Source organism: Pangasianodon hypophthalmus, chromosome 2 (genome assembly GCF_027358585.1).
Source record: "Pangasianodon hypophthalmus isolate fPanHyp1 chromosome 2, fPanHyp1.pri, whole genome shotgun sequence".
Lineage (NCBI taxonomy): Eukaryota > Metazoa > Chordata > Actinopteri > Siluriformes > Pangasiidae > Pangasianodon > Pangasianodon hypophthalmus.
Window position 1 is genome coordinate 2,378,403 of NC_069711.1, and position 27,553 is coordinate 2,405,955.

The 27,553-nt window shown below is 35.8% G+C and overlaps 2 protein-coding genes across 3 annotated transcripts; both read right to left on the minus strand.

Moving 5' to 3' along the window:
* Positions 1–215: 215 nt before the first annotated feature.
* Positions 216–7,432, minus strand: sft2d2a (SFT2 domain containing 2a). The gene is made up of 8 exons (XM_034311228.2): positions 7,186–7,432; positions 6,675–6,764; positions 4,031–4,116; positions 3,872–3,953; positions 1,647–1,682; positions 1,389–1,447; positions 1,251–1,280; positions 216–702 (listed from the first exon to the last, which is right to left on the minus strand). Exons 1-8 carry the CDS (start codon positions 7,252–7,254, stop codon positions 639–641), a joined length of 516 nt encoding a protein of 171 aa, XP_034167119.1. The 5' UTR covers positions 7,255–7,432; the 3' UTR covers positions 216–638.
* Positions 7,433–11,274: 3,842 nt separating this feature from the next.
* tmem45a (transmembrane protein 45a) lies at positions 11,275–26,775 on the minus strand. 2 transcript variants are annotated; one of them, XM_053232209.1, is made up of 6 exons: positions 26,624–26,775; positions 20,247–20,454; positions 18,106–18,318; positions 17,262–17,446; positions 15,831–15,973; positions 11,275–14,731 (listed from the first exon to the last, which is right to left on the minus strand). In XM_053232209.1, the coding sequence occupies exons 2-6, from the start codon at positions 20,440–20,442 to the stop codon at positions 14,635–14,637; spliced, it is 834 nt and encodes a 277-aa protein (XP_053088184.1). In that variant the 5' UTR covers positions 20,443–20,454; positions 26,624–26,775; the 3' UTR covers positions 11,275–14,634. The 2 variants fall into 2 exon arrangements, with proteins under 2 accessions (XP_053088184.1, XP_026801396.1); XM_026945595.3 differs by having other exon boundaries at positions 11,302–14,731; positions 20,247–20,458.
* Positions 26,776–27,553: the final 778 nt, after the last annotated feature.

Consider the following 27,553-nt stretch of genomic DNA (forward strand, 5'->3'; position numbering starts at 1 on the left):
ATTTATCAAAATAAAAGAACGACATTATTAAACATCTCAATTTGATGAAGATATTTTATTTACATACACGTTTTATTTATTACATTTCACATGCACATTTTATTAAAGTAGAGCATGCATTAAAAACGTATTACTGTTGCCCAGCTATAAGCCCCGCCCACTCTGTTAACCTAAATAGTACTGAAGTGTAACATGGCATAAACATGCCAAAAACATTTACTTTTTTTTTTTTTACAATATTGCACAGCAGAATTTTCCAAGCCAACATTATTTGCATCAGTTAAGGCACTTGTGACATTTTAAGTTCTGCAATGTTGAGGACGACAATGAAAAAACAAAACGGGCCCGAAAGTTAAATACAGAAAACAATGCTCTGTTCATGGGATTTATGGATCTACTAGATTAAAACAGAACAGGAGAATGATCCCAAACACCAACACAATCCTTTTTTCTTATCTTAGAATTCTTTCACCTTTAAAAAGGCAAAAATAAAACCAGTGCCGCATCCGTCAGGCGTCCACCATGTTGGGCACGACGTACGACCGAGGGACGTGTTCGAGTGCAAATTTTTAGTGGTCAATAAGCTCTAAAATACACAGGACCTGGATCAAACTTGTACAGAAGAATCCTCAGGAAATTCATTCACGCTGACATTTTATGCACATTTTGCACATCATGGAAAAGAACTTCAATATGGCATCTCTATTAAAGACAGAGAGGAAAGAAAAGAAAAAGAAATCAGTTTGCCTGATAAATGCATAGATTTTAGAATATTGTACACATCCGAGTCCTCTTTCACACTGAACTTCTGAACACCTTACAATTTTACCTCTATTATTTATCCAGTAGTGATGTACTGAATGATATTTGCACCACTGGGATTCTGAAGTCAGGGTTTATGAAATTGCACATGACGTTTTGAAGGTTAAATTAAAATACAATAAATTAAAATTTAATCAATATTTAAATAAAATACTTACCAATTATTTTTTTTTTAGCTAATAGTTAAACTGTTGAAATATTTGTTTTATTTTTTTCCAATTAAGCATTTTTAATATGTACTAATAAATAGATATTCAAATGCAGGAAATACATATTCTATTTAGTATAACTTTTCATAAATGTAACTGTATATAATTAGATTTATTCAAGTTATTATAGAAATATGCAAGTGTGTACACAAGTTCAAATCCAGTATCATTCCATAATTATAATTTTGTACCAAACCAAAGTGACCAAAGTGAACATACCTTGCAAAAGGGATGTACGAGAGTCCGTACCTGTTTAAAGGGAAAAATAAACCACACAGATCGTTGTAAAGCACCTCATCCTGTTTTAATGCTGTGAAACATTATGAGCCAAAATGCTCCCAGAGTTTACACACTTACCAAGCAAACGCAATGGCTTGCATAATAACAAACAGCAACGTCAGTGCGAAAATCTTCCACTGTGGAAAAGACGAGGCGTTAAAGACGATTTAAAAGATGTTCAAAACTTCCAGACAATTCAGACCGTATCTTCTTGCTGACAAACTAAACTGTCTTCACCAAGTCGAAAAATCATCTCAGTACACGCACCAGAATTAGTAGTTAAAGCTTAAGCTATTTTATATATTAAATAAATAAATAAATAAATAAATAGCTCACCCAAAATGCTGCACACAGCGTCAGCACCAGGCACAACTATAGACAAAATACAACATCAATCAACTTGAGATCTATAATGATTTCGAACATCTTACATAGACAGGTTTGTTAGTTTTGTTTAAATAACCATGTGTTTTATTGAATTTTATTAACTGTGCTGATCTACCAGAGTTCCTTGACTGACATTTTGGCAAGTGGGGTTTAAAACTGTTTAATTGGCTGAGGCCTAAAGTATCTGGTCAATTTGCAAATGCTCCGCCCCCAAATATACAGCACAACACAAATGATAAGCATATTAGACAATACATATTCTTAGCAGTGATGGGAATTCTGGCTCTTTTCAGCAAGTCTGATCATTTGGCTCATCTCACCTATAAAAGACAACTCAAGAGGATTTTTTTTCTTCTAAACCAGACAAATTTCTGACTGGTGATTGTTCTTCTTTGCCTAACTATGGCTGTTCCTATAATAATATTCTACCTTCTAATTAACGCAATAACATTACTTTGTATTGTATTTTTTTTTTATATATAAATAATTGTAAAATTGGCAAGGCACGCATTAATAATAAGCATGCATTAATGTTAATGTGCTGCTGTGTCTGTGCTTTGTTAAGAATCTAAACTTAAATCTAATCTTAGTCATCTAAAAGAGTTGAATCATTTGCGAATGACACATCATTCCAGGCTAGTTCACACTGGATGCTTTGCAAAGACCTCATTCAGTTCCAAGAAAAAAAAATAATAATAATTTCGGACCACACCAGCCACATCAGAGGAGCGTTCAGCGTGCGTCAAACTCAACCTTGTGGGTCACGCTACTCTTGTTACTATTTTTTCTACTCGCTTGCATGAATGAAGCACGAACTCCTTAGAAATCCACTGAAATCATAAACACACTTTCTATATGCTGTGCACTTTATTTAAAATCATAATCTACAAAGCAACTTGTAGCTACTATTATCTTTGTAGCACAAATTCAACAAACAATACATTAGGAAAGCATTGCCATCTGTTCTTATCCTGGTTGTTAGTTATTTCTTTTTCAATTTAACCAGATATTTGCTCTCAGACTCCTTCTACCAGAAATTTCTGTGGGTTCTGTGCTCGTTTTTTTCTTCACAGCCAGTTAGTGCCTGAACCTGTAAGTTTTCCATCTATAGTAAATGCACAAAGCAGTACACAGGTCTAATCTGCATATTTTAGAGCCTCTATGAGCAATACAAATTGTCTACTATGTAAATCACGTTCAGAAATGTTGTGATTTCCAGTATCTCATACGACAACTGACATACAACAACCGCTGCATCTGCAAAGCCAGTAGTATTGCGGACGACCCCTCTCACCCCTCTCATGGACTCTTCACCCTCCTGCCATCTGGCAGAAGCTACAGGAGCATCCGAGCCACGACAAGCAGCAGTTTCCGCGACAGTTTCTTCCCAGAGGCAGTCAGATTACTTAACACGCCGCTGCCTCCCAACGCTCACCAGGGTTAGTCAAACACTCAAGACACTGAGCACATGCACCTTACAAAGCTGCAGTCACTTTTCATTAAGGAACTCGTTTTTGCTGCCAATATTGCTGCTATACTTACTGCTGCTACACGACACAATAGTGTACAGCTTGCAACCCATGTTCTGTGTATTTATTGCCCTGTATATTTATTGTCCTGCACTCATCTCGCACTTTATATAGTCTTGTGTACTGTTCTGTGTTGCACCATGGTCCTGGAGAAACGACATTTTGTTCCAATGTATACAAGCTGTATAGAGGAATGACAATAAAGACCCACTTGACTTGACTATAGGCTCCCCTAAATGCAATAAAAATGCAATTCCGTTCCTTCTACGTGCTCCTGCGCGAGAAAATCTGCCCGCTAGGGTGCCTCTAGTAGAAGAAACATGAGTTAATGCCCTCCAGGTGCCCCTGTTTCGCCCCCTTTTTATTTTATTTCTCCCCTGCCCATCAGACACCCTGTGTACACCTCCGGCCTGAGCGAATCTCACACATCAGCATTAATTCGCCCTAAGGGTGCACAAACATTTGCACTCAGCTGTATAGAGAATTATTATTATTATTTATTTATTTTTTTTTTTTAAAAAGTGACAGATTTATTTGCCTAAGCAAGGTTTTAGCTTGATTAGAAGGGATGAAAAGATTATTGGACACACTGTGAGGATTATTTAGGCTCTATAACACAGGTGGAGGTGATGAAAACCAACTCACGAGCATGACCACTGTTGCGACGACTCTGGTTTTGTCAAACATCCTCTTCAGCTGCTGCATTGGTCCCATCAGAAACATGGTGCTGTGGAAGAGAGCAGTTTAACTCCGTTACTTTAACTCCAAGTTGACGAGTGGATCTGGAAATAAGCCGACACTCACCTGGCTAAGGAGCAGATATTCCCGAACGTGTAAAGGACGATAAAGAGGAGCAGGCCTATCTTGGGGAGGAACAAACAGCACACGCCCTAATGCACACAGGAAATCAAGTTACTTCTCACTTAAACGTGCTTCTTGAACAACTAAAATGAGCAGATTTAAATATACCACAGTGCTGTTTGGTCAGATTTCTGATTGGTCAGAAAAGGTGTTGATTCATTTTCTATAATAGCACAGCTCTGACAGTAGTGCAGCTGCTAATGCACTCGTTCTAATTCGTTATCGTTTCTATAGTAACAGCTCATTCACAAGGACGTAGACGTGCATGTGATATTTACGAAAGGAGTCTCCGGTGTCAGTGCTTTAGAACACCCAGAGGTAAAGCAGGAACTTTTCAGATATCTTCAGGACAGAAGAGTTTACACTCTGTGGTTTCTCAGTTTCTCACATGGTTTCATTCCTTGTTTTAAAAATAGACACCTCAATAATTCATAATCATTTTGGGTTAAACGGTTTTGTATCTGTAACGTGTTTTCACCTGCGCTGTTGTAATAAATACCACAATTTTTTTGTCCACTCACAGCCACAGCATTAACAGAAACATTGCGACACTGAGGAAGGCTTTAAGCTCTGCTCACTAAACACCATCACTTTGTCATATATCCCTGAAAAGCTCATCTCCTCGTATATGTCAAGTTATGTGTGATTATGGCATGAATTTTCTTTACAAACCTTATAAACCACATGTCGGGCATACAGACCAAACACACACACACACACACACACACACACACACACACACACACACAAACACACAGTCGCTGGCCTTCAGCTTGGTGCAGCTTGATATCCAATACACACACCTTCGAACCAATAAGTCTACATGATTGCTCCATCACTGACGGATCTGATTTGAATCCTGATCAAATATGTTTAGCCTTGAAATGAACATTAAATTGGTTCTAGTTTTCTAAAAAAAAATCATGCTGATGGTATATAATTTAGTTGTGAGAGAAATTTAAATTTAGAGAGAGATCATGAAAATTGCATTGTTTTTTACTTAGTTATGCCCTGAATAAGCTATTTCACATAGCAGATATTTACATATAGTCCACAAGACACATCTGAAATTACACAAACGAACCAGTTCAATAGTTTCCATACGCTCGATTCTTAATACTGTGCGTGTTACCTGGATGATCAGCGACTGTTTTTATGTTTCGTGATAGTTGTTCTCGAGTCCCTCGTTTGTCCTGAGCAGTTAAACTGCTCACTGTTCTTCAGAAAAATCCTCCAGGTCCTGCACATTATTTACCTTTCCAGCATCTTCGACCCCTTTCCATCGTTTCACACTGAGGACAACTGAGGAACTCGTACACAACTATTACAAAAGGTGCAAACATTCACTGCTGCTCAAGAAGGCAACACGATACATCAAGAGCCAGGGGGATGTAAACTTTTGAACTGGATGATCGGTGTAAATTATTTTGCTTAAAGATCTTATTTTTTCATTTAGTACTGCCTTTCAGAAGCTACTTGAGATATTTACATGTTTCTCAGAACACAATAATAACAATTAGCACTAGTCATAGAAAAAAAAAACACATAGAAAAGTATTAAGAAGCGAGGCTGATTTCTTTCTAGCCCAGACTGTAGATTCATGCAGCCTATCAGAAACGCCCATGTCAGGTGATTACACAGAGTGACACGCCCCCTAGATCTGATTCCCATTTGAGCTGATATTTTTCACACACATCTGTAACATGTGAAAGAGGTGGATTATTTACTGAATTATCCTTTTTTTTCCCCTAAAATGTGTCTGTAGGAGAAAGGAAACAGACTAAACACAATTTTACAAATTACACAAAAGGACATGAAGGGACTGAAATTTTAGTGCTTTTTTTTTTTTTTTTTTTTTAACAAAAGAGTTACAACTTTTCTGTTTATCATGTTTGGTATTCATAGGAAACACGGCATGAACCGAATCGAACGTTAGGGACGTGAAAAAAAGGATAAATAATGAATGTAGGTTTGGATCCACTATTATTATTATTATTATTATTATTATTATTATTATAATACCATCAATGAAACTTTGTGATATAATGCATTACTCAACACTAATAGAATAACAAATACTGTAAATTTACAGCAATGAAATTACAAATGATGTACATGCTTGACATTTTAGAGCTAGCTTTGCCTCACACTGCTGTAAATATTAATAAGAATTCTATAAATTACTGTCAAATCCTCAATATTACTGGCTGATAATTTACTGCAAGAAATGTTTAACAGTGCCAGTATACTGTACAACATTTACTCAAACTCAGTGCCAGACTACTGTACTTATATGAGAATTATTGTTTTTTTTTTTAAAAAAAAATAGTCAGTTCCTTGACTACATATAGATTCGACTCGCGTAAAAGATTCATTCGAAAAGAACCGATTCGTCAGTGACTCGATGCATATCTGAGTGCATTCCTGTTCTGTGTGACATTCCTCAGAGCTGGTCTGACCTGCAACACTGCCCTACCTCATTCCCACTGAAATGCCAGAGTGAAAAGCATGCTTCAGACTCTTTCCTTAAGCAACAAACCAAAAAAAATCAAACCAAAAAAAAATAAATATATCTCCAGATACAAACCAGGATTGAGCAGAAGATCCCAATGCCCATGCAGATAGCAAACCCTCTCACCCTTGTGCGCCATGACAAGGTGGATGCTTCATTCGCTGCCTACAAAACACAGAGGACTAGTTTTAGTTTTACTCATTGGGTAGATATTGTTCTCCATAAGGACAAGATATAGAGCAAAAAGTAATAGAATAAATAAATAAATAAATAAAGCGTTTGTCCTTATTATAAGGACTCAGCAATGGGATTTGAACTCACAACCTTTATGTTTCAAGAGCTTAAAAAAAAAAAAAAATCAACACCTATGACTAAAGCAAATGGTGAATATTAACCCAGAGCACATAAATCTTAAATAATCTCACCTAAAAGAAACTTCCCTACTTCCTCTAACCCTGTGCGTCATGGTTACACAGTGCGCCATTTTGGAAACATCCCTTAATTCATCAAAAGAAATGATTGAAATCGCTAATAAAGATTTCTGTACAGCTTCTGTGAGAATAAACATCACTTATCACTTCTTTACCTCGATTATATTCGGTGTGCTGTCAGTGTTTCCATCTCGACCGCTCAGCACCGCGCGTAATTTATCCATAAACCTTCAAGTTCAACCCCCAAGACGCACCTGGAGTTATTAGTTATTTAAATTTTCTCTGTGAAAGTGGGAAGCGATGGAAGGCCAGGTGGATGATGATGGTGGTGGTGGTGATGATGACATGCACTACACCTGAAAAAAGACGAAGTGAACATGTCGCACCCACGTGGCGCCACACAGCGGTAATTACCGGGGAAGGCTCCAGGTGCGCGCTTTACCTGGGTCACAGGTCCTGGAGAACCCTTCTGTCCAAAATAAATAAATAAATAAATAAATAAATTTAAAAAAAGAAAAAAAAATCAGTAGAAACAGATTAAAGTAAAAAAAAATCACAATAAAACACCTCCAGGTATTTCTTAACAAATAAATAAATAAATAAATAAATCAATAAATAAATTCCAGTATCAATCTATACAATTATATCAAAACAGTACACTAAGCCAGATCTCTGCATACTATTTAGCACGCCTTATGATGAAAAATAATCTGTTTATGAAGTCCAAACGTACAAAGAAACATCATTAAATAATTTACTATCATTTTTTAACTGAATTATTAACTTTTATACAAAATATAGGCTTTAAATGATTCACTTTTATTCACTATAAAATATAACTTATTGTACTGTTATAATCATAATCATAGGAAGATTAGGTTTAGATCACTTCTAGATCTAATAGTTATTACATATGCTGAATTATTAGATGCTGAAAGGAAACTTAATAACACACACTGAGGTGTTTGGTGAGTGTGATGCTGAATTTAACCACTAGATGGCGGTATTACAGTGTTAAAAAAAAAAAAAAACACCCCAAACCCTCAATTTCCCCCATTTTTATTCATTTCCAGTCTTTCTTTGTTTCTGCACTGCATAAAAATGGGATCTTAGCAAGTGGAACATCTTGAATATAGTCACATTTATCTAGTATTTCCTATTATAAGATTGCAATAAAACCAAATATAAGATTATTTAACCCATTTCTAATTTTTTTTTTAAACTTTCTTGTCTTGTTGATAATTTTTGCTAATTGTAAGCATTTATTTCTAGAAAGAAGCAAAATTTTCTGCCAGTTGAACAAGAACCCTGAACTAAGTAATAATACCTAGAAATAGATTTAGTCATCTTATATGTGGTTTATTTTAATCTTATAATAAGAATTACTAGATAAATTTGACTATATTCAAGATATTTTCACTTGCTAAGATGACATTTTCTTTTTTTTTCTCCTATAAACGGTCATTCACCAGCCTCTCTTTTTACTGTCTCTTGACGTGAATAAAGTTTGTATTTTAATCTGTTTATGTGGAGGGTCCTCCATACAATAGTGTTCTGAAAAACAGCCCTAAGTGCATTAATATAAACCTGTGCTTTGTGTGTGTGCTTATAAATTGTGTGACTTTATAAATTGTTTCATTTCATTGTGAAATATTGACATTTGTTTTAACTCTCTGATGTACATTCAGTAATATTTCAGAAATGTGCAGATTTCCTTTCAAACCTGGCTGTATTGGTTGGAGATGTTTATATTCACCTTGATAATCCATAAGATCCTCTAAAAGCAAGGGTTGGGTCTATTTTGTGACAGAATATAACAAGATCGACTCATTATTGATTTAATATCGACGTTTTGGCATAAATACAGAAAACATAGTCACATTAACTCAAACAGCATCATGAAGGATAGCACTAAGGAGCTATGAAAACAAAGTCCAGGACAAAGTTCTGGGAAAAATATCAAAAATATCCTAAAATTTTAACATCCCATGCGACATTAAAAACAATATTAATCCAAGAACTGAGACTCTTAGTATTTTGTAAATTAACGAAAGACAGAAATTCCAGCCACTCAGATTTGGTTTAAGTATTTTTTTTTATGTAAATTGGTTCTTAGGTAAAGTAGCAAAGGAAGTGATTTGCATAAACCATTTAGCCTGAAGGAAGACAATAAGCAACTCAGTTTGTCACAGAATGGAAGAATGTCTCTTAATGATCACTGAGACCAAATAAAACTTTAACACTGATGGTTTGTGTCCAAATTTCAGCTTCATTCGACTCACTTTTGAATCATTTTAACAGTATACAGTATATGAGGCAACTATAACCTAATATAACAACTCATTTCCACAGATACGTTTGTAATTGTGATGATTCAGTCATTTTCATGATTCAGTTCCAGAGTCATGCAGTAGATAAATCCATATTCATCATCCAAATCCATGCATCCATAGCTGAAGGCACTTGGTGGTTATTTCCATGATCATTTCCAATGTTAGCAATGTTAACTGCATGGAGGTGAACTGGCATTACATACATTTCTGTGAAGGTGGTTCATCCAGGACATCACTCTACCTGGAGATTAAAAAAAAAGTGTCTACTTGATTTGTTATGCAAAAATGGACATTCATGTAATTTACTAAAACAATTATTTTTTAATCACGGTTATTATCAGACAAAGTAATGTTATTCTGGGACTTTTAATATGTTGTGGTAGTAAAACTGTATCAACGTTTAATTTCAAATATAGTGATGTGGTACCTGCAGTTTTAATCAGGACTCCTGAGGGATTTTAATTACATTTATTTTGTGAGTTTCCCAACATCATTGATGGATCAGCATCTGCTCATTATCCAGTTTTTCACAGTCGAGAGAAAAAATGTGCATGTGCATGTGTGTGTGCAACAGCTTACCACATCTCTATCCATCCATTTTCTGTACCACTTATCTGACGCAGAGTCGCAAGGAGCCTTCAGCCTATCCCAGGGGACTCCCTTTGCTCTCAAAACAGCCTCAAGTCTTCATGGCATGGATTCCACAAGATGTTGGAAACGTTCCTTTGAGATTCTGGTCCATGTTGACTGCATGATTGCATCACGCAATTCCTGCAGATGTTTCAGGTGCACATTCATGCTGCGAATCTCCCGTTCTAACACATCCCAAAGGTGTTCTATTGGATTCAGAGCTTGTGACTGGGAAGGCCACTGAAGAACACTGTGTTTCATTGTCATGTTCATGAAACCAGTTTGAGACGACTTTTGCTTAGTGACATGGTGCATTATCATGCTGGAAGTAACCATTAGAAGATGGTAAATTGTGGTCATGAAGGGATGCACATGGTCAGCAACAATAAGATGCTAAGAGCATCAAAAGACTTTTCTATCCTAGGGTCAACCCTAGCAGTGTCTGCAATTTTGTGCCAAAAAATGTAGACATGCATCCAAACGGAATTCAAAATGATGCCAAGATTAATGAATAATATAGACACTTTGGTAAATTACAAATTAAAATTAAAGAATAAGTAGAATTTCTGCCACAGACCTAACATTGCATAAAACCTTTAAAACTTTCCTCCACAGGAGTCGCCCCCTTCGTCTTGTCTTTCTCTCATAGGTACTATCTGGTCCAGGAGCGGAAAACATGGAGTGATGACGGCATGGTCCAACTTCAGAATGAAGCGCAGAGACAACAATTCATTTCCAGTGCTTGGATTGGGCTGTACGATGACATCAACAGCTGGCGCTGGTCCCTTTGAAATGAACCATGCGGAAATATGACAAAATGACGATCCCGGAAATCAAACGTGTGGTGTAATAACGCTAAACGGTTGGAGCGATAGAACCTGTACAGAAAAATTCCCGTTTGTGTGCTTCGATGGTGAGAGGCTTCATATTCTCCACTCCTATTTTGTCAGGAGAGATTGTTGTCATAAGAACATTGTAAAATTTGGGTTTTCAGAGAGCTAAGTGAAGTTAAGTGTGCTCTTTAAATACTAAAAATATTTACTGGAACACTATATCTATTCCGACGTGTGTATTTGCTCTATTTTGATCTTTTATTATTTCTGGGAAACTTTTTAGTCTTCTTATGTTATACTGTACCCTCTTTACTTTTCACTTCACATTACCAGTTCCTGAATATTCAAGTTTAATCATCGTGTTTTTATTTAAATTATCGCAGAAATGAAAAATGGCACCTAGAGGTACATTTACAGCTCTAATAAGATGACATGGTATGGAGCTCGGAGTTACTGTAGACAGTATTACACAGACCTCGGACAGCACAAAAGATGAAACAGAATTCTCAGTTATAAATGGACTGGCAGCACCTTTGTCACTTTACATGTGGTTTGGTTTGGTTTGTTCAGAGACTCCTGGAAGTGGATAGACCAAACCAATGTCTCTACCACTCTATCACTCTTTAAATATCTGTGGTTATTTAAATTACAGTCAAGCTGCTCATGCTCAGTGCTCAGAGTCTCATATCTAGACAAATTTAAACTGCATTTACAATATTAGTTTAATTAGTTTGTTCGTGTGTGTGTTTCTATGTGTCTTTGCATCTCTACATCCAGTAATCAAGAAACAACAAACCATAAGGGTGACGGTGCGGTCCAATCAGGATGTCAGGGCGTTAAAGTCAGCCATCTTGGAGAAGGTAGGTCTCGTCCTTCACAAGGATGAGACTTATAATTATCTTCCTCATTTTAGAACTAGTTCAACCAGAGTCTTCATCAAGTTCTGACACATACACACTCTACTGTAATCAGAATCTGACTGTCGTGTTCAGTTTTTGTCACATTTCTACAAGTTTCACAAGAGGTTAGTGTCGTCATCCTGAATTATTTAGTACTAAAAGTCGTATTCGTTAGATCGAACAGACACTGAAGGATAACGGGATGGCAGAGAACATCAGGGTGAAATGGAGAGTGCAACCAGATGGGGTGGTGTTTCATAAGAAGGAAGAAGAACACAATACTATCTTAAATATTTAGCTGCAAATCACATAAATCTGTAGCGTATTAGATATTATAGTATTAGTAGTACTGAATGTTCACTCCGGGAAATTTAATGAAGTGTACTTTACTATTAAAGGGATGGGAAAAACTTTAGTTGTTTACAATGTCACTCCTAATAAAGCTGAACAGCTAACATGTGTAATAGAGGCAGTTACATCATGAGTAACTGCTATATCCTGGTCAGGGTCATGGAGGATCTGGAAACAATCATGGTGACACTGTGTCCAAGGCAGGAGAATTCACCGTGGATGGGATGCCAGTCCATTGCAGGGCATCATACACATACATACACATTCACAATATCATTCACGTCTGGTCGTAATGTTCAAGAATGAGCTCAAATCCCAAGAAATGTGCAACTGACAAAGCACAACAGCACATATTAAAAGAAGACAATGCTAGGTTGTTGCTAAGCTAATCCAAACTTGGTGATTAATGCTAAATTGCCATTCTTTAGTGGGTTAGCTTGGCAGCAAGATTAGAGAACTTATCATAGCAACCTCTTCTGGGACATTTACGCTAAAGCAAAGAGTTTTCTATTTAATCAAATCTCTGATTTGGCAGTACGGGGTTGAAGGATTAAGGGAGGTGCAACAAGACTCACCATCTAATCAGCTTAACGCTTTCAGTAAGTGAGCTATCTTCTCTACCAGAGGACCTGTTTCAGAAATTGCAGTCACTCGAGAAGCTGATTCTGAGAGACAACAAACCAAATACACTCCCTTCATCCCTGCTTGCTCCTCTTAAAGCCCTGAAATTATTAGACCTGAGGAAAAACACGCTAACGTCTATTCCAGAGGAGGCGTTTCAGGGTCTGACTCACCTGGAGATACTCAAAGTCGCTGAGATGTCTGATGTGAACATTAACTGAAGCTCTGGTTGGATCAAATGCATGAACGAGCCGGTGTACAGCTGTTCCTAATAAAGTGGTCAGTCAACGCCATCACCATCATTGACAGGGCGACATTCTCATAAATTCACAGTGTCAACTTTGTCACTCTGTGGACGTAAGAACTTCACTTTAAAAGAAGAGACCACAGGATCCTTTTGGAGAGCTGAAAATTTATGTAATGGCAGCATTTTACACAACGCTTTCTCATAAATACAGCCATCACAAAGCTATCAGTGTATAGTAAAAAATAACAAAAGTTAACTAAGTTAACAAGATAAAAAAAAAGAGAAAATTACACACATCATTTTGTTAAGGCGTAGCCATTATAATATCTCTGTTAAATAATAAAAAGCTGTTTTAAATCCTTAATGAAATATGCAGTATCTTTACAAAATATACTGTTCATGTACATCAATAAATAGTTGATGCAACATAATTCAAGGTTCTTCCCAGATTGCACACTGTTTCTGCTTAGATAGTCCAAAAAATTTCAACATAATGTCACAAAACATTAAAGCCCTGGCATTTAACTTCCTACTTGAAATGATATCCAACATTTCTACTAAGTAGAGTTGTCCAAAAGCAAAAAAAGCCAAATCTCATATCAACTCATATCAATAGCTAGTATTATAGCTACTGCTGTGTCTATGAATCTTAAAAGGCTGTTATTAACTAAGTATTATCTTAGAGTTACAAGTATTAACCATGAAAACATAAAATGCATATAAAGTATAAATATGTATCTCATCATAATCTCACAACATCTTTAGCTAAAATATCAGGTTCTTTGGTATTTTTTAACAAAGTAAAGGAATGAGTGCACCAGAGTGAGTCCTGTCATCTCTCTTTAAAGGAATACTCCGACATTTTTTAAAATCATAAACTCTGTAATTTCAATACGTTTCCCTGGAGTAAGTTACTCCAAACTCATTCTTAATGGAAGTTTAAGGGCAGCTGTTGAACTGTTAAAACTGTTACAGTAAATTTTCATGAATTTTGGTGAAAATTCACGAATTTTCCCTCTCAGCGTGATTCCCAGAGACGTGACCGGTGTTTTGCTCTTGCTATATGTTCCCCATGTGCTTTTGTTTGTTTCCTGCCTTTGTTTTGGTTTTGGTCTTGGTCCTGTCTCCATCCCCGTCACGTCATTGCTTTGCTCTCCTAATGTGTGCACCTGTTTCGTGTTAAGCCCTTTTAATTAGTTTGTCTGTTTATACCCTGATGTTATCATGTTTCGTTATTATTGTGCATTTCTGTACCGGTAAATTACGAGCCATGTTTTCTGACACTTGCCTGTGTTTTGACCTTGATGTGCTTGTGTTTTGACCCCCTGCCATGTACTTAGACTTTCCATTATACGCGAGTTTTCAGCTAACAGGTTTTCTGGTCTTTTTCAGTACAGGGAATATATGATAAAATTCATGTATCACAGATACACTACAGATACAGTGGATTAGATTAGGATTAAAAAACACTAGAGTATTCCTTTTTAAGACAGACGACTAGACAGAACATAACGGCAGCCGAAGATAAACTGTCATCGTCCACATTTGGCCCCGCCCCCTCAGCGTAGTGGATTGAGACTACAGGAAGTCAACGTTGTCCCTGTCACTGGTTTTTGATCGTGCTGGCTTTTACAGGTGGCTCTCTACAGGTGGGTTCACTGAGAAAACCCGGCACATGGGTGATAAATACTTATAAAACCTCATCTTCAGAGTCTCCTTCTCTTTCCTGTGGCTTCAGCAGACCCATCTCCATTGGTGGCATCCTCCTGAGTTTGGAACGTACCACGCTGAGGAAAAAGAACAAAAATATCAGTTAGTATATACACTAATAAAATAAAATGCATATTAACAATCTGGTTTTTTTTTTTTAGGTGTTTTCCCCATTTTTTCTTCCCAATTTGATCAATTCACACCGACTACCTAGCTCTTACATCGCCATTTCCCGTCATGATAGCACATTACCCTTATCTGATTGGGCTGGAAAACGTGATGACGTGATAAAATATATTGGCAATATTGTAATAATTTATCTGATGCTTGAGATAAAACATGGGACAAAACATGTCCTATATACTAAAGTCCTTTTTATGTTGAAAATTAAGAAATTTCTAAACATACAAATACTTAAAAAGTTAAATCTAAAGGAAATCTGTATACTCAAGCATTCATTGCTTATATTTTTAACTAATTTCATTAAAATTCTTTTAAATTTAACATCGTGAGTCATTTTCTTGAGAATAGTTGGTGTAATCAAGTAATTTTTTTTAATCAAGTATATTTTTAATATAATTTTTGCACCAGTTATGTGTTTTTTTCATCCTTTTTCCCTGTTAAATAATTAATTGTTAAAGCAGAAAATCTCAGAACCTTTTCTAAAATGGCTTCGCTGTTTTGCTGCTGCTTTGTTAGCACATCGTCAGCTAAGCTAAATACAGCGATACGTATCATGTTCAAGTATTGAAATATAATCTTTTTCGACTAATTGTCCACGCCAAATTGGGCTTAAGCCATTTTTAACTCTGAATTTCCGACCTCCGACTTGGAATTCCTACTTGGAAAGAATCCCGAGTTCTGTGTATGACATCATACCAACATGGCCGCTCACACCGTCAACCGTAAATAAAATTTTACTCGTTAAAATGAGTTTATAGTAGTGATTACTTTAGATCAATGAACACAGACACATTAGTTGGTTAAATCCTTATCACTGGCTGGACAGTTCACTGTTTTTAGAAAGTTATTACATCATAAACTCATGATCGCTACTTTTAGCTGGCTAGCTCGTTGCGAACAAAATGAACACATGCTTTCATAGAGGCGTCCATGTTTTTTTTTTTCCCCATTTTGTAGCTTGAATGCTGATAATGGTGCAAATAATAGACTTACCATATAACAGTGGTGTGTGCTATAGCCACGATGATGAGCGCGAAGGCCAGGTGCCAGCTGTAGCACATGGTGATGAACATCACGTTGCCGTGATCGGACTGATCCCACTTCGCCTCGCCGGGGGGATACAGCACAAAGGCAATCTGGGTAAAAGAACAGAAATTACACAACTACAGCAACATCATTAGAGATGGCACTGAATCAGATTCTGGAGAAGAAAAATAAAAGAATGATTTCCATCCAATCCTGTAACGAACCTGGCCTGCAATATCAGAGAATTCCTTGTAGAAAATGAAACTTTCAAAAAAAAAAATTGAAGATTTGTTGTTTTGGAACCAGAAATATATATTTATATTTAAACAGACTTGATCATATTTTTTGTTAGGATTGATTTTTTTTCTATTAATATTTTTTTTAATTTATATTTATATTTTTTATATTTTTTAAAAAAATTTTTATATTTATACATTTTTTATTTATATTTATATATATTTTATATATATATTTTAAATTTATATTTATTTATTTATTATATTTATATATGAGATTTTTGTGTGAAAGAGTTTACCTGAATAAAAAAAACTAAATTTTTTTTGTGTATTCTGAATTCCTGCACATTTTTCCTGTATTTTTATTTATTTATTTATTTTTTTTTACATAAAGTGCTTCAGTTCAGCTTCAGTTCAGCTATTTGTTCTAGTTTTCAAAGAACAAATAAACGGATGAGTATCGGTATCGGCTGATACTCAAGATTTCAGTACGAGTATCGGTAAAGAAAAACTGATATAGTGTCATCTCTAATAATAATAATCATAACAATAATAAATATGTATTATTTATTATTATAAATAACAAACTTAAATTTTTTTACGATTAAAAGTGCTTTAAAGTGGTTTACAGCGTGCAATAAAAACAGAAATAGTGATAAAAAATAAATGATAAAATTGTAAAATCGGCAAATATAATAATATAATATAAGAATAAATATTATATATAATAATATAATAAGGCAGTAATAATGCCATAAATAATAGGAGTGAAAGAAAAAAATGATCACAAATTATAGAAATTATAAAGTGTGTAAAAATAGAATAAAAGTACAATAATTTAAATAATTACGTTGTAGTAAAAGTAAAGCAAATAATAAGCTAGTTAAAAAAAAACTAAAGTGAAAAAATATGATTTTAGCTGTTTTTTTAGTGCTTTAACTCTGAGTGTTAGAAAGTGCTGACACTGGAGACTCCTTCTGTAAATGTTAAATCAACACCTTCATCATACCAACGATATATTTTTCAATCTGTTTATTATTAGTTTCGTTTCGTTTATGTGGATCGTAGACTATACACGTCCCTGTGATTGAGCTGTTACTATAGAAACGATAACGTTGAATTAGAATGAACGCATGAATATTTTTTGGAAATTTGGCCAGACCTGCCAGAACCAGCTGCCCTGCAGCAGACAGAGTGCGGCGCGTAACAGCTCCAGCAGCACGTTTCCTCTGTGGAAGACCTCCAGCAGGCAGACGAGAGCTCCTCCGAACACGGCATACAGCAGGAGCATGTGGATGTGGACATCCAGCGTGTCTCTGCCGTGTAGGTGATAGAGGAATAAAAATCCTGCAAAGGACAAAGACATTTAGTCTAATGTTACACTTCCTGTTTCCTCTCAACGTTAACACTTTTAAAAAACAACTGTCCAATAAACTACTAAAAAACAAAGGAGCATATAGAAATGTAAGGAATTTCTACGATTTTACGCTGGTCGCTAGTGGGTGTGGCTATCTTTCATTTATTACTGGTTGCCATGGTTTCGCTTTTACGTGAAAATGGAGTTACGTAAAACCTCTAACGTCACCTCGCAAGTTTTGATATCAGCCTTTTCATAAATTCTCCATCACTGATTTATATATAACAGTTAGTGTATTGTTTTTATGATTGTGTTTTAATTTATTGTGCGACAAATAAAAGTGTTATCAATTTATTTAACGTAGACAAACCTGTTACCATAACAACCACGATTTTGTCCTACTAGCTAGCTTAGCACTGAGGTTCTGTGTAGCTCTACTGTGTGCACTAATAATTTACATATCAGAACCTATATTGTGACATCACAAACCAAGCTCATATATAGCCCCGCCCCCAAATCAGGTTTATGCAGAAGTATTGACCCATTTTAAATACTTTTATTTCAACTTTAGCAACTCTATATGATCAGAGTGAGCTCATCATCCGAGATCATTAATGATTTTCAAAGGCCAAGTCGTTAATTGTTTTACCTTCGTTGAAGAAAGCGAGGCCCAGCAGTAAGCGATCTAAGGCCAGAGGAGCTGCGCTCGTGCTGTGGACGGTGAGCGACGTGGCTCCGGCCAGGCCGAAGAACAGGTACATGGTTGTGTGCTGCCAGTTCATCAGTTTGTCCCAGTGCTGAGTGGACGAGTCGTACAGGTGGAGCTTCGGACCGTCCACTGTAAACTGTTCTGCTAGCATCCCTGTCACACACACACACACACACACACACAATTCACCCATCATCTACTTTTCAGGTTAATAGATTTCCTATTCAAGTGTAAATATTTAATGGGTCTCATTTAGCAATCTTTTAATAAAATATACATATATATATATATATACATATATATATATATATTTTATAAGTGCATTCATGATACAGCTCATTTTGCTGTAATTAATAATAATTATTATTATTATAATTATTATTAATAATAGTTGTGACATATCTTGGCAAGCTAGTTGCTCAATTTTACAATAATTATTATTCTTAACATGACAAGCAGGAGAGGCTGGTGAGAGAAAGTCTGTTATAAAGGAAGTGATAACTTGCTTACATAACACACACACACACACACACACACACACACTATTCACCCATCATCTACTTTTCAGGTTAATAGATTTCCTGTTCAAGTGTAAATATGTAATGGGTCTCATTTAGCAATCTTTTAATAAAATTGTGTGTAAAAGTTTGCATCATCCAAACCAAACTAAAAAAATCTTTCCAGATTTACAAAATTTTCTTTACACTCACATGTGTAGGCTGATAAATACCACAAATTTCCAAGTGCATTCACGATACAGCTCATTTCTCATTATTATAATTCTATTTTAGAATAATTATTATTAATAATAGTTGTGACTTATCTTGGCAAAATAGTTGGTCAATTTTATAGTCAATTATTAATATAATAATAATTATTATTCTTAACATGACAAGCAGGAGAAGCTGGTGAGAGAAAGATTGTTATAACGGAAGTGATAACTTGCCTCGTGAACAGTCCACAGCACTAAACAAAAAGTAACAATAAATGGATAAAACGTATGACGTGACGTTCTGTGATTTTGTTGTCGATTATTGTTCTATAACAGCGTGGCACTGAGTTTTTTATTCCTTACACACAGTGTAAAGCTGTCTTTACTGATGATTTTAAACATGGTCTTGAGGTTTCTACATCTCAAACTGTAATTTTGTGTTTTTTTTTTTTTTCTGTGCCGCCATTTCACTCGGTAGTTAGTCGACTTAACTGATCCTCTCTCCAGCAGCTAACAATTATCATTAAGTGCTAAAGTCTGCGTCTGACTTCTTCACACTGCCACTCCTCAAACACAGCTGTGATTTTCTCAATCTCTGCAAACTTTTTTTTTTAAATTCTTACGTATATTTTACAAAAAACAACGAGATTCAATTTAAAACAGCTTGCAAAAGTGTTTTTTAAAGTGTCTAAGCAAATAGATTGATATTTATATCATTTTTTCTCCAAAACAGAGCAAGTTTGAACCTGTTCGTTTTATTTACCTTCAAACTCAATATTGATCATATATTGTATTGAACATGCTTTGCTTTTATAAATCAGGACTGAAATTCAAAATATTCTCAAATACTGTGCATGAGTACTCACTAACCAGGTTTCCATCAACGTCATTATTTGTTTTAGTGATTTGTTTTTTTGAAAAAAAAAAAGCTTTCGCAAGTTTGTTTGCCATGAAAACGGCATTTATTTGTAACGTTTAACGATAAATATATCAAGAAATCACTTTTCCGTTTAACTTGAAATTGTTTGTTGATACAAAAAATGTGTTTCAGAATAAACATGAATAAATTTGTGAGATGTGTCGTTAATTCTAAAAAAAATAAATAAAAACAGCAGAAGAAGCCAGAAAAGTCCTTACGGATGATGAGGTTGGATTGTGTGTTGGACGTTCGACAACATTAGATGTAACTATAAGTTGATAAAAAGTAAGACGTGACATTGTTTAATAAATAAATAAACTGTAATCATTAGCACATTTCTGTGGTATAAGAGGAATAAACAAGACTAGCTGTTATAGAAAAATAATCAACTAAATTTCCTGTAAAATTCCTGTTACGCGTGTTTTATACACACGTCGGAGTGGAACTTACCGACAACAGAGAAGAAGAGCATCGTGGCTCCTTCGATGATTTCGAGGCGGTGCTGTGTGGCTCGTGTGGTGAGCCTCGCCGCACCGGCGCTCTTGTTCCTGCGGGTGGCGTACCACAGCGAGTACTTCACCGCCCACCACACACCGCTGATCAGAAAGAAGCTGCCAGGTAGCGCGTGGCCTTTAAAATTCCCCATGATGACTTACGGCTATCTGAAACACCAAGGAAATATTTAGAGATATGTAGAGTCTTGCATAAGTATCTAACCCCGAAGCTCCGCCCCAGTCTCAAATCTGTTGTTTTCTACTACAATTGCTGCGTGTTTGTCTCCATCCATCTAGCCCTCAACCCTGTTTCCCAGTTTCCAAGTCCTTGTTGATAATAAAAAGCCTCCTACAGCACGATGCTACCACCACCATGTTTCACACCGGGAATGGTTTTGAGTTTTCGCGCTACAAAATTTGGAAAAATACTCAAGTACGGCACTGTATCTCATCCATCTGCGCCACGTCTCTCTGATTAACAGACAAAATAAGTACGTGAACGAAAATATAATGGAAGACATAATTGGTTTGTCGAGCTGCCGAGGTTTTTTTAACAAAATTCTACTGACTTTACTATGGAAACATGACCAAGTCTCACTAATAGCGGAAAACAGAACAGGGAATAGTAAAGAAATAACAACCGGGCTGCTGTTTTTCTGCATCTGAAAGCAACTAGGTGAAGTCAAGGAGGGAGAAAAGAGAGAAATGAAAGGCGGAGGAAAAGGGCAGGGTGTGTGTGTTTGTGTGTGTGTGTTTGCGTGTGCGTGTGAGTGATTATGGTGAGAGAAAGCAATCAGACTAAATGAAGGCTTTGAAGATATTGTTTGTATATGTGTGTGTGTGTGTGTGTGTGTGTGTGTTCCTGTGGCGAGGAATGCTGCAATGTTTTCACGACACAGAAATTCACCCACATGACTAAGTCCTTTCAACAACTCCAAATCTTTTTTAAATGATGCTAAAGATAAGCTAGACAGATGAGAAATAGCACTTTATCGCATTTTGTTGTTAACGTTCATCTATTTATTATTACGAGGATTATATAAGGGAATTTAAAAAAAAAAAGTATAGGTGATACTATAAAACAGACTAAAACTCATGTAAAATGAAAGTCTAAAAATAGTTGTTGTTAATAAACAGAGAAAGCTTTCATCATTTCTTCAGTGAAAAAGGTATGAAATTTCATTCTCTCTGAGAAGGAACTAATTTTTTGTAGTAGAATCTGTAGTCATGTGGCTCTTATGGTGTAAAGATACAAAAAAAAAAGTGTAAAGTACAAGGAAATACTTTTTACTGTATTGCTCCAGTGTAGAAGTTTGATAAAAGAAGTTTTGGTATGACTTTCTCTCATCCTTATACCGTTATCATTTCAGCGTGTAACAAATTCACACAGACGCGTAAACAGCCACTGTTTGATATTATTCTGTCTTTCTTCTGTGCTTTTACATATTGTATTAATGGTCATTGTTGATCTTTGTTTTGGTTTTGGTCTCCATCCCTGCCCTGTCACTGGTTGATTACCCTACTGTGTTCACCTGTTCCGTGTTTCACCTCGATTAGTTCGGTTTTTATTCCACGCTGTTTCTACTTCATGCTTTGAAATCTTGTCAGTTGTTTCTAGGAGTGTAATGATACACTCTGGTCATGATTTGATTTGATTTTTATTTTTATTTCTGTATAATAAACAATGTGCATTTTTGTCTGTATAAAACTAAAAATTGCTACAAACAGACGTTTAATATTGCAAAATAAATGCTCTACAGGTTCAACACATCCTAAAAATACATAAATACACTTATAAATTCTCCCAAAAATATGATTAAAATTAAAAATTTGATTTAAAAAATGCCAGAATCCCACAGCCTCGTCCTCGGGCACTGTAGACTGCAGAGGCATGGAGCTGGTGCTGCTTGAAAGCTGCTAAAGAGCTCTTTTTAACTGTGATAATGTGGTTGTGTAACTATATAACCTACAATGCGTGTCGGTCATTGTGATCTGGAGCTATTGGGCCCAGTGTGCTCTCTATATATTTTATGGGTTGGACAGATGGGGACCTCTGGTGTTCAAACTGTGCAACTGCATTAGATGCATAATTAATAGAATGCTGATATGTACAATGTGAATCGCACATTCCCATGATGCACATTGTCAGATTTTTGCATTCGCGATGTGCTGTGTCACTATGTATCATTACACCTTTAGCTGTTTCTGAGCCTTGTTATCTGCGTTTACACTTAAAATATGGATTATCTTTGTTTGATGTTGCCAGCATGGGTTTTAACCCCCGAATCTGGATTACAGTGTAGGGGTGTGCGATAGTGACAAAGAATTGTATCACAATTTATTCTGGGATTTTGTCGATAACGATAAGTATATGATATTTTGCATCCAAAAATGTGTGTGTAAAAGTCTTATATTTTACTAGCTCGCTCTTGTTAATAGGATATTAATTGTTGCTTACTAATGATACTAATGGAAATAACATATTTAAGGATAAGAAGACTTATTTATTGACTTAAAACTGAAGCATTCAAGTAAAAACAATACAATATGCCTTGAAACCATCTCTCATCCGCTTGAATGCAATGTAATTGGTGACAGCGTTTATGTCTGTTGCTTGTCAGATCTGCGTTTATAAAAAATGATGTGATGAAGATCTTCTAACGATAGACCTGTGATTAAAAAAAATGATAATGATGAAGATCTTCTAACGATAGACCTGTGATTAAAAAAAATGATGATGAAGATCTTCTAACGATAGACCTGCGATTAAAGAGAATGATATGATCAAGATCTTCTAACGATAGACATGCGATTAAAGAAAACGATGTGATGAAGATCTTCTACCGATAGACCTGTGATTAAAGAAAACGATGTGATGAAGATGTTCTAACGATAGACCTGTGATTAAAGAAAATGATGTGATGAAGATCTTCTAACGATAGACCTGTGATTAAAGAAAATGGTACGATGAAGATCTTCTAATGATAGACCTACGATTAAAGAAAATGGTACGATGAAGATCTTCTAACGATAGACCTGCGATTAAAGAAAATGGTACGATGAAGATCTTCTAACGATAGACCTGCGTTTAAAGAAAATGGTATGATGAAGATCTAACGATAGACCTGCGTTTAAAGAAAATGGTATGATGAAGATCTAACGATAGACCTGCGTTTAAAGAAAATGGTACGATGAAGATCTTCTAACGATAGACCTGCGTTTAAAGAAAATGGTACGATGAAGATCTTCTAACGATAGACCTGCGTTTAAAGAAAACGATGTGATGAAGACCATAAGGAAAATTGTTATGTTATGTTTACGTCATCAACCAGCACGATCAGGAAATGATGAATATGGGTATTCACTCGTATAAACGCAAACAAGCTCTTGCTACAATATTGCTAATGTTATTTGTGGAAAAAAGAAGACTGTTTGTGGCGGGAGAAAAGACAACGACATGGAATGTCCATTACTCAAAATGATCGTAAGATTAGCATCTCAGTGTATGAGGGGCCAGGCACGCAGGATGGTGAGCAAGTCAGTATTTTAAACACTTTGTTTCGCATTTTGAGTTTGGCGTCATCCTATGCCGTCGTGTTACTGGCGGCTTTTAGACGAGTGTCGTAGCAGCGTTCCCACTCAGAGATTATAATCGAAAAGAATTGTGTAGTCGGCTGTCTTTGGTTGCATACTAAGACCACCAACATCAATTCACGACCAAAGAATTATATTACTACTGCATTATTTGTAAACTAATGCCCTGAGATCAGCGATAAGCGCTGGGAAACCTCATAACCTCCCTCTCTGATTCTGTTTTCAGCAGGACCTCTATCTCTCCATCCATCGCCATAGAGACCAGATGACTCCTGAGAGCCCTTCAGTGGAGAGCGGGCCGGCCGTCTGATTGGCTGCCATTGTAGTGTTCATTTATAATCGCCGCCTGATAAATATTCACCACGTCCTTCATATGTAAATGAGCAGTGATGTTGTGCTCGATCATCTCAGATGCCATAAAAATATAAAATGAATAGAAACATGGTCTCTGATGGGTCTGTTACACAAATAATCACCTTAGAGACTACAAGTTACATACTAAACTAATATGATAATTACCAAAACAGTAAGTCACAAGCTTTACTATAGTAACCACAGACGCATTGTGTTGTTTGTCCATACTGTACAGTGTACTTGTGCATTCTGGGACGCACAAAATTTGATCAGAGATCAACTCCATTTAACTAATTACGTGACTTCTGATGGTAACTGATCACATCAGAAATAATTTAGGGGTTTCACAGCAACAGGCGTGAATACTTATGCACTCTCAACCTCATCATTATTATTATTTTTCAAATTTCATTGCCATTTTATAACAGCAGCTCTTAAAGTAGTTCCGGCTCTAATTCAAATCACAGGTTTACATTAACTCTTTTTACCAAAGGCCAAAAAAAATGGAGTTTCTTCTTCCTGTTTTGGGCGTGTCCGTGTTCAGCATTGAATTTATTTGTGATGTCACACTCCAGAGTGGTTGATATGATATGGCTCATATGAAAGTAGACACTCAGGGAATTAAGAATTTGCAGTTTTTCATATTTTTTTTTAAACCTAGCCTACATGTTATTAGGTTTACATATTATAATTTTATTGTGGAAATTGTATACTGTGTTTTACTATCAAAAAAATGTAGTTGTGCTGTCTGTTTTATCTCTGTACAAGTGTTATTGTGGAGATTTGTGAATCGTTTGCCCAATAACGGGTTCACACCCCTCCAAATATCCAATCGCCCTGCTCACAAGCAGCTAAACACTGAGTCACAATACTCTACACACAGAAACCCAACAGTGTCCTGACTAAATCTTATAACAGACTTGCAGAGATAAAATAATTCATTCGATTGAAAATGTCTGATGAGTTGATTTCCATTCCAGTGTACTGTGAGAAAGGGTTAATGCACTTGTTCTGATACGTTATCGTTTCTATAGTAACCGCTCATTCACAGGGACTTGTACGACAAACGCTCCACATCATGTAAGTCTCGTAATAAACAGATTTTTAAAAAGTTATACAATTGGTTGATACAGTTTTTTTTTTTTGGGAGGAGATGTTCGTTTAACATTTATGGAAGGAGTCTCCAGTGTCAGTGCTTTGGAACAGTCAGAGGTAAAGCTGTAACGTTAATTTTTCCGACATTTTAACTATAAACAGATATACAGTATGATGTGTAGTAGAAGATCGATAAAACACTCCGAGACGTGCTGTTATTGAAAATAACCTATAAATATTTTTACAAAGAGGTAACATTAACTCTGTTTTGCGTACCTCATCATGGATTATTTTCCTATCCCAGCATGACCCTGTCGTCTTTTATTCCTTACTTAATTTGGCAAACTGTACGGACGTTTCATCTTGTTTCAATATTTATTATATGTCTTATTATTTTGTGTAGAAGTCCATTTCAGTTATGGAAAAGTTATGCAAGGCACTGTATGCATAATTTCATGAGATTATGTTAAATTGTGTTACAAGCAAACAAACAAACAAATATATATATTTATATATATGTACAGTACTGTGCAAAAGTCTTGGCACCCTATTTTTTTTTTAGTACAAACTTTGTTATAGATTTTTATTTTATGATTTCTACATTATTGATTCAGTACAAAAACATTTTAGATTCCAAACATTAGTTTTCCAGCACACAATTAAATGTTACAGAAAAATGTTTGTAGGTCAGTAAAGAAAGCAGCAGATTTCATAAGAGACACTTTTCAGATAAAAACAGAATGAAGGCTGCTGGGTTTCGCTGCAGAAATAAGAAGCGAGTCGACAGTCAAAGTCTCCAGAAGAACTGTGGCTGCTTCTGCAAGATGCTCAGTAACACTTCCAGCTCATTTCCTTATAAAACTGCACACACTGCACCTGAGACTACTATTTTTCTTTTTAAAAAGCGAAGGATCATCACACTAAATATTGACTTTTTTTCATTTATTACTGTTTATTGATCTTTATAGTATTTTGTAATGTAGAAACATTTAATTTCATTATATTTGAAGGCATCTTTGCTCTACAGTGTAAGACTTTTGCACAGTACTGTATATGGAACAGTAAATATATATATTATTTATTTATTTATTTATTTATTTACAGTAATTATGATGGAGTGCTTACAATGAGCTTTTTCTTACAAACAGGAGACTTTCAATTCTTTAATTCATATAAACTATATTCAATTCATGAACTTTTTTTAATGAAAAAATCCCTGATATAATATTATGAGTTATTAAGTAACATAAATAAACACTGATTTTTTTTTTTTTTTTTTCTTCCACTTACCTTAGAGCCTGGAGAAGAAGGAAAGAGGGATGAGTGTTTATTATCCTTTTCTTCTTTCTTCTTCTTCTTCACTTTTCCTGCTCATTCGCGACCTGCTCACTTCTTCCCAGCTGCTCCACACAGATTTTTCTTCTCTTTCTCCTTTAGTTTTTCTTTTTTTTTCCCTCCCGTTATATTTGAGAAAAACCGCCCTTGAAACCAGCGATTGGCTCAATCCTGGGCGTGACGTCACTCGTCTGCTCTCTGATTGGTTCAGCGGAATGTCAATCACACGCTGGACTGGCTTCCACGTGTGCATTTTCACCCCGCCTGCTTTCTCTCCTCTTCACACACACACACACACACACACACACTCTAAAGAAATCGCTGTAAAAAAAAGGGAAATTTTTACTCATCTCTGCTTTCATTTTATTTTTTTTCCACCCTTGTACACTTTTGAGGGCCCTTGAAAAATTGCCTAAATATAAACTGCCCCAGATTGTGTTTAAAAAAAAACTTTATTGTGTTCTAGACTAAATCAAAAACACTTAAAAACACACACAAGGTCTTAAAGTACATAATGAACTCATTCATACATTCCTTACTCCATAGCTATAGGATGGAAAAAGCTGTAAATGACGTAGTGTGTGTGTGTGTTTGTGTGTGTGTGTGTGTGTGTGTGTTTGTGTGGGGGTGTGTGGGTGGGTGTGTGTACGTGCACATTGTCACGACCTGGAATTTTAGTGCACTACAGAGTGTACAAGTCAGTATAATTTTATTCCCTTTACATAAATAAGCAGAAATGACACTTTTATGCTCCTATAATAAACAAAAAGCATCATTTTTACAGGAAAAAAAAAATTACTGTGCACTGGAACCTTTAACAAAAGAGCAGCCTTAAGAACAACGAGTTGCTTTAATATTTCTGAGTTTATAAACTGAAACATCAGA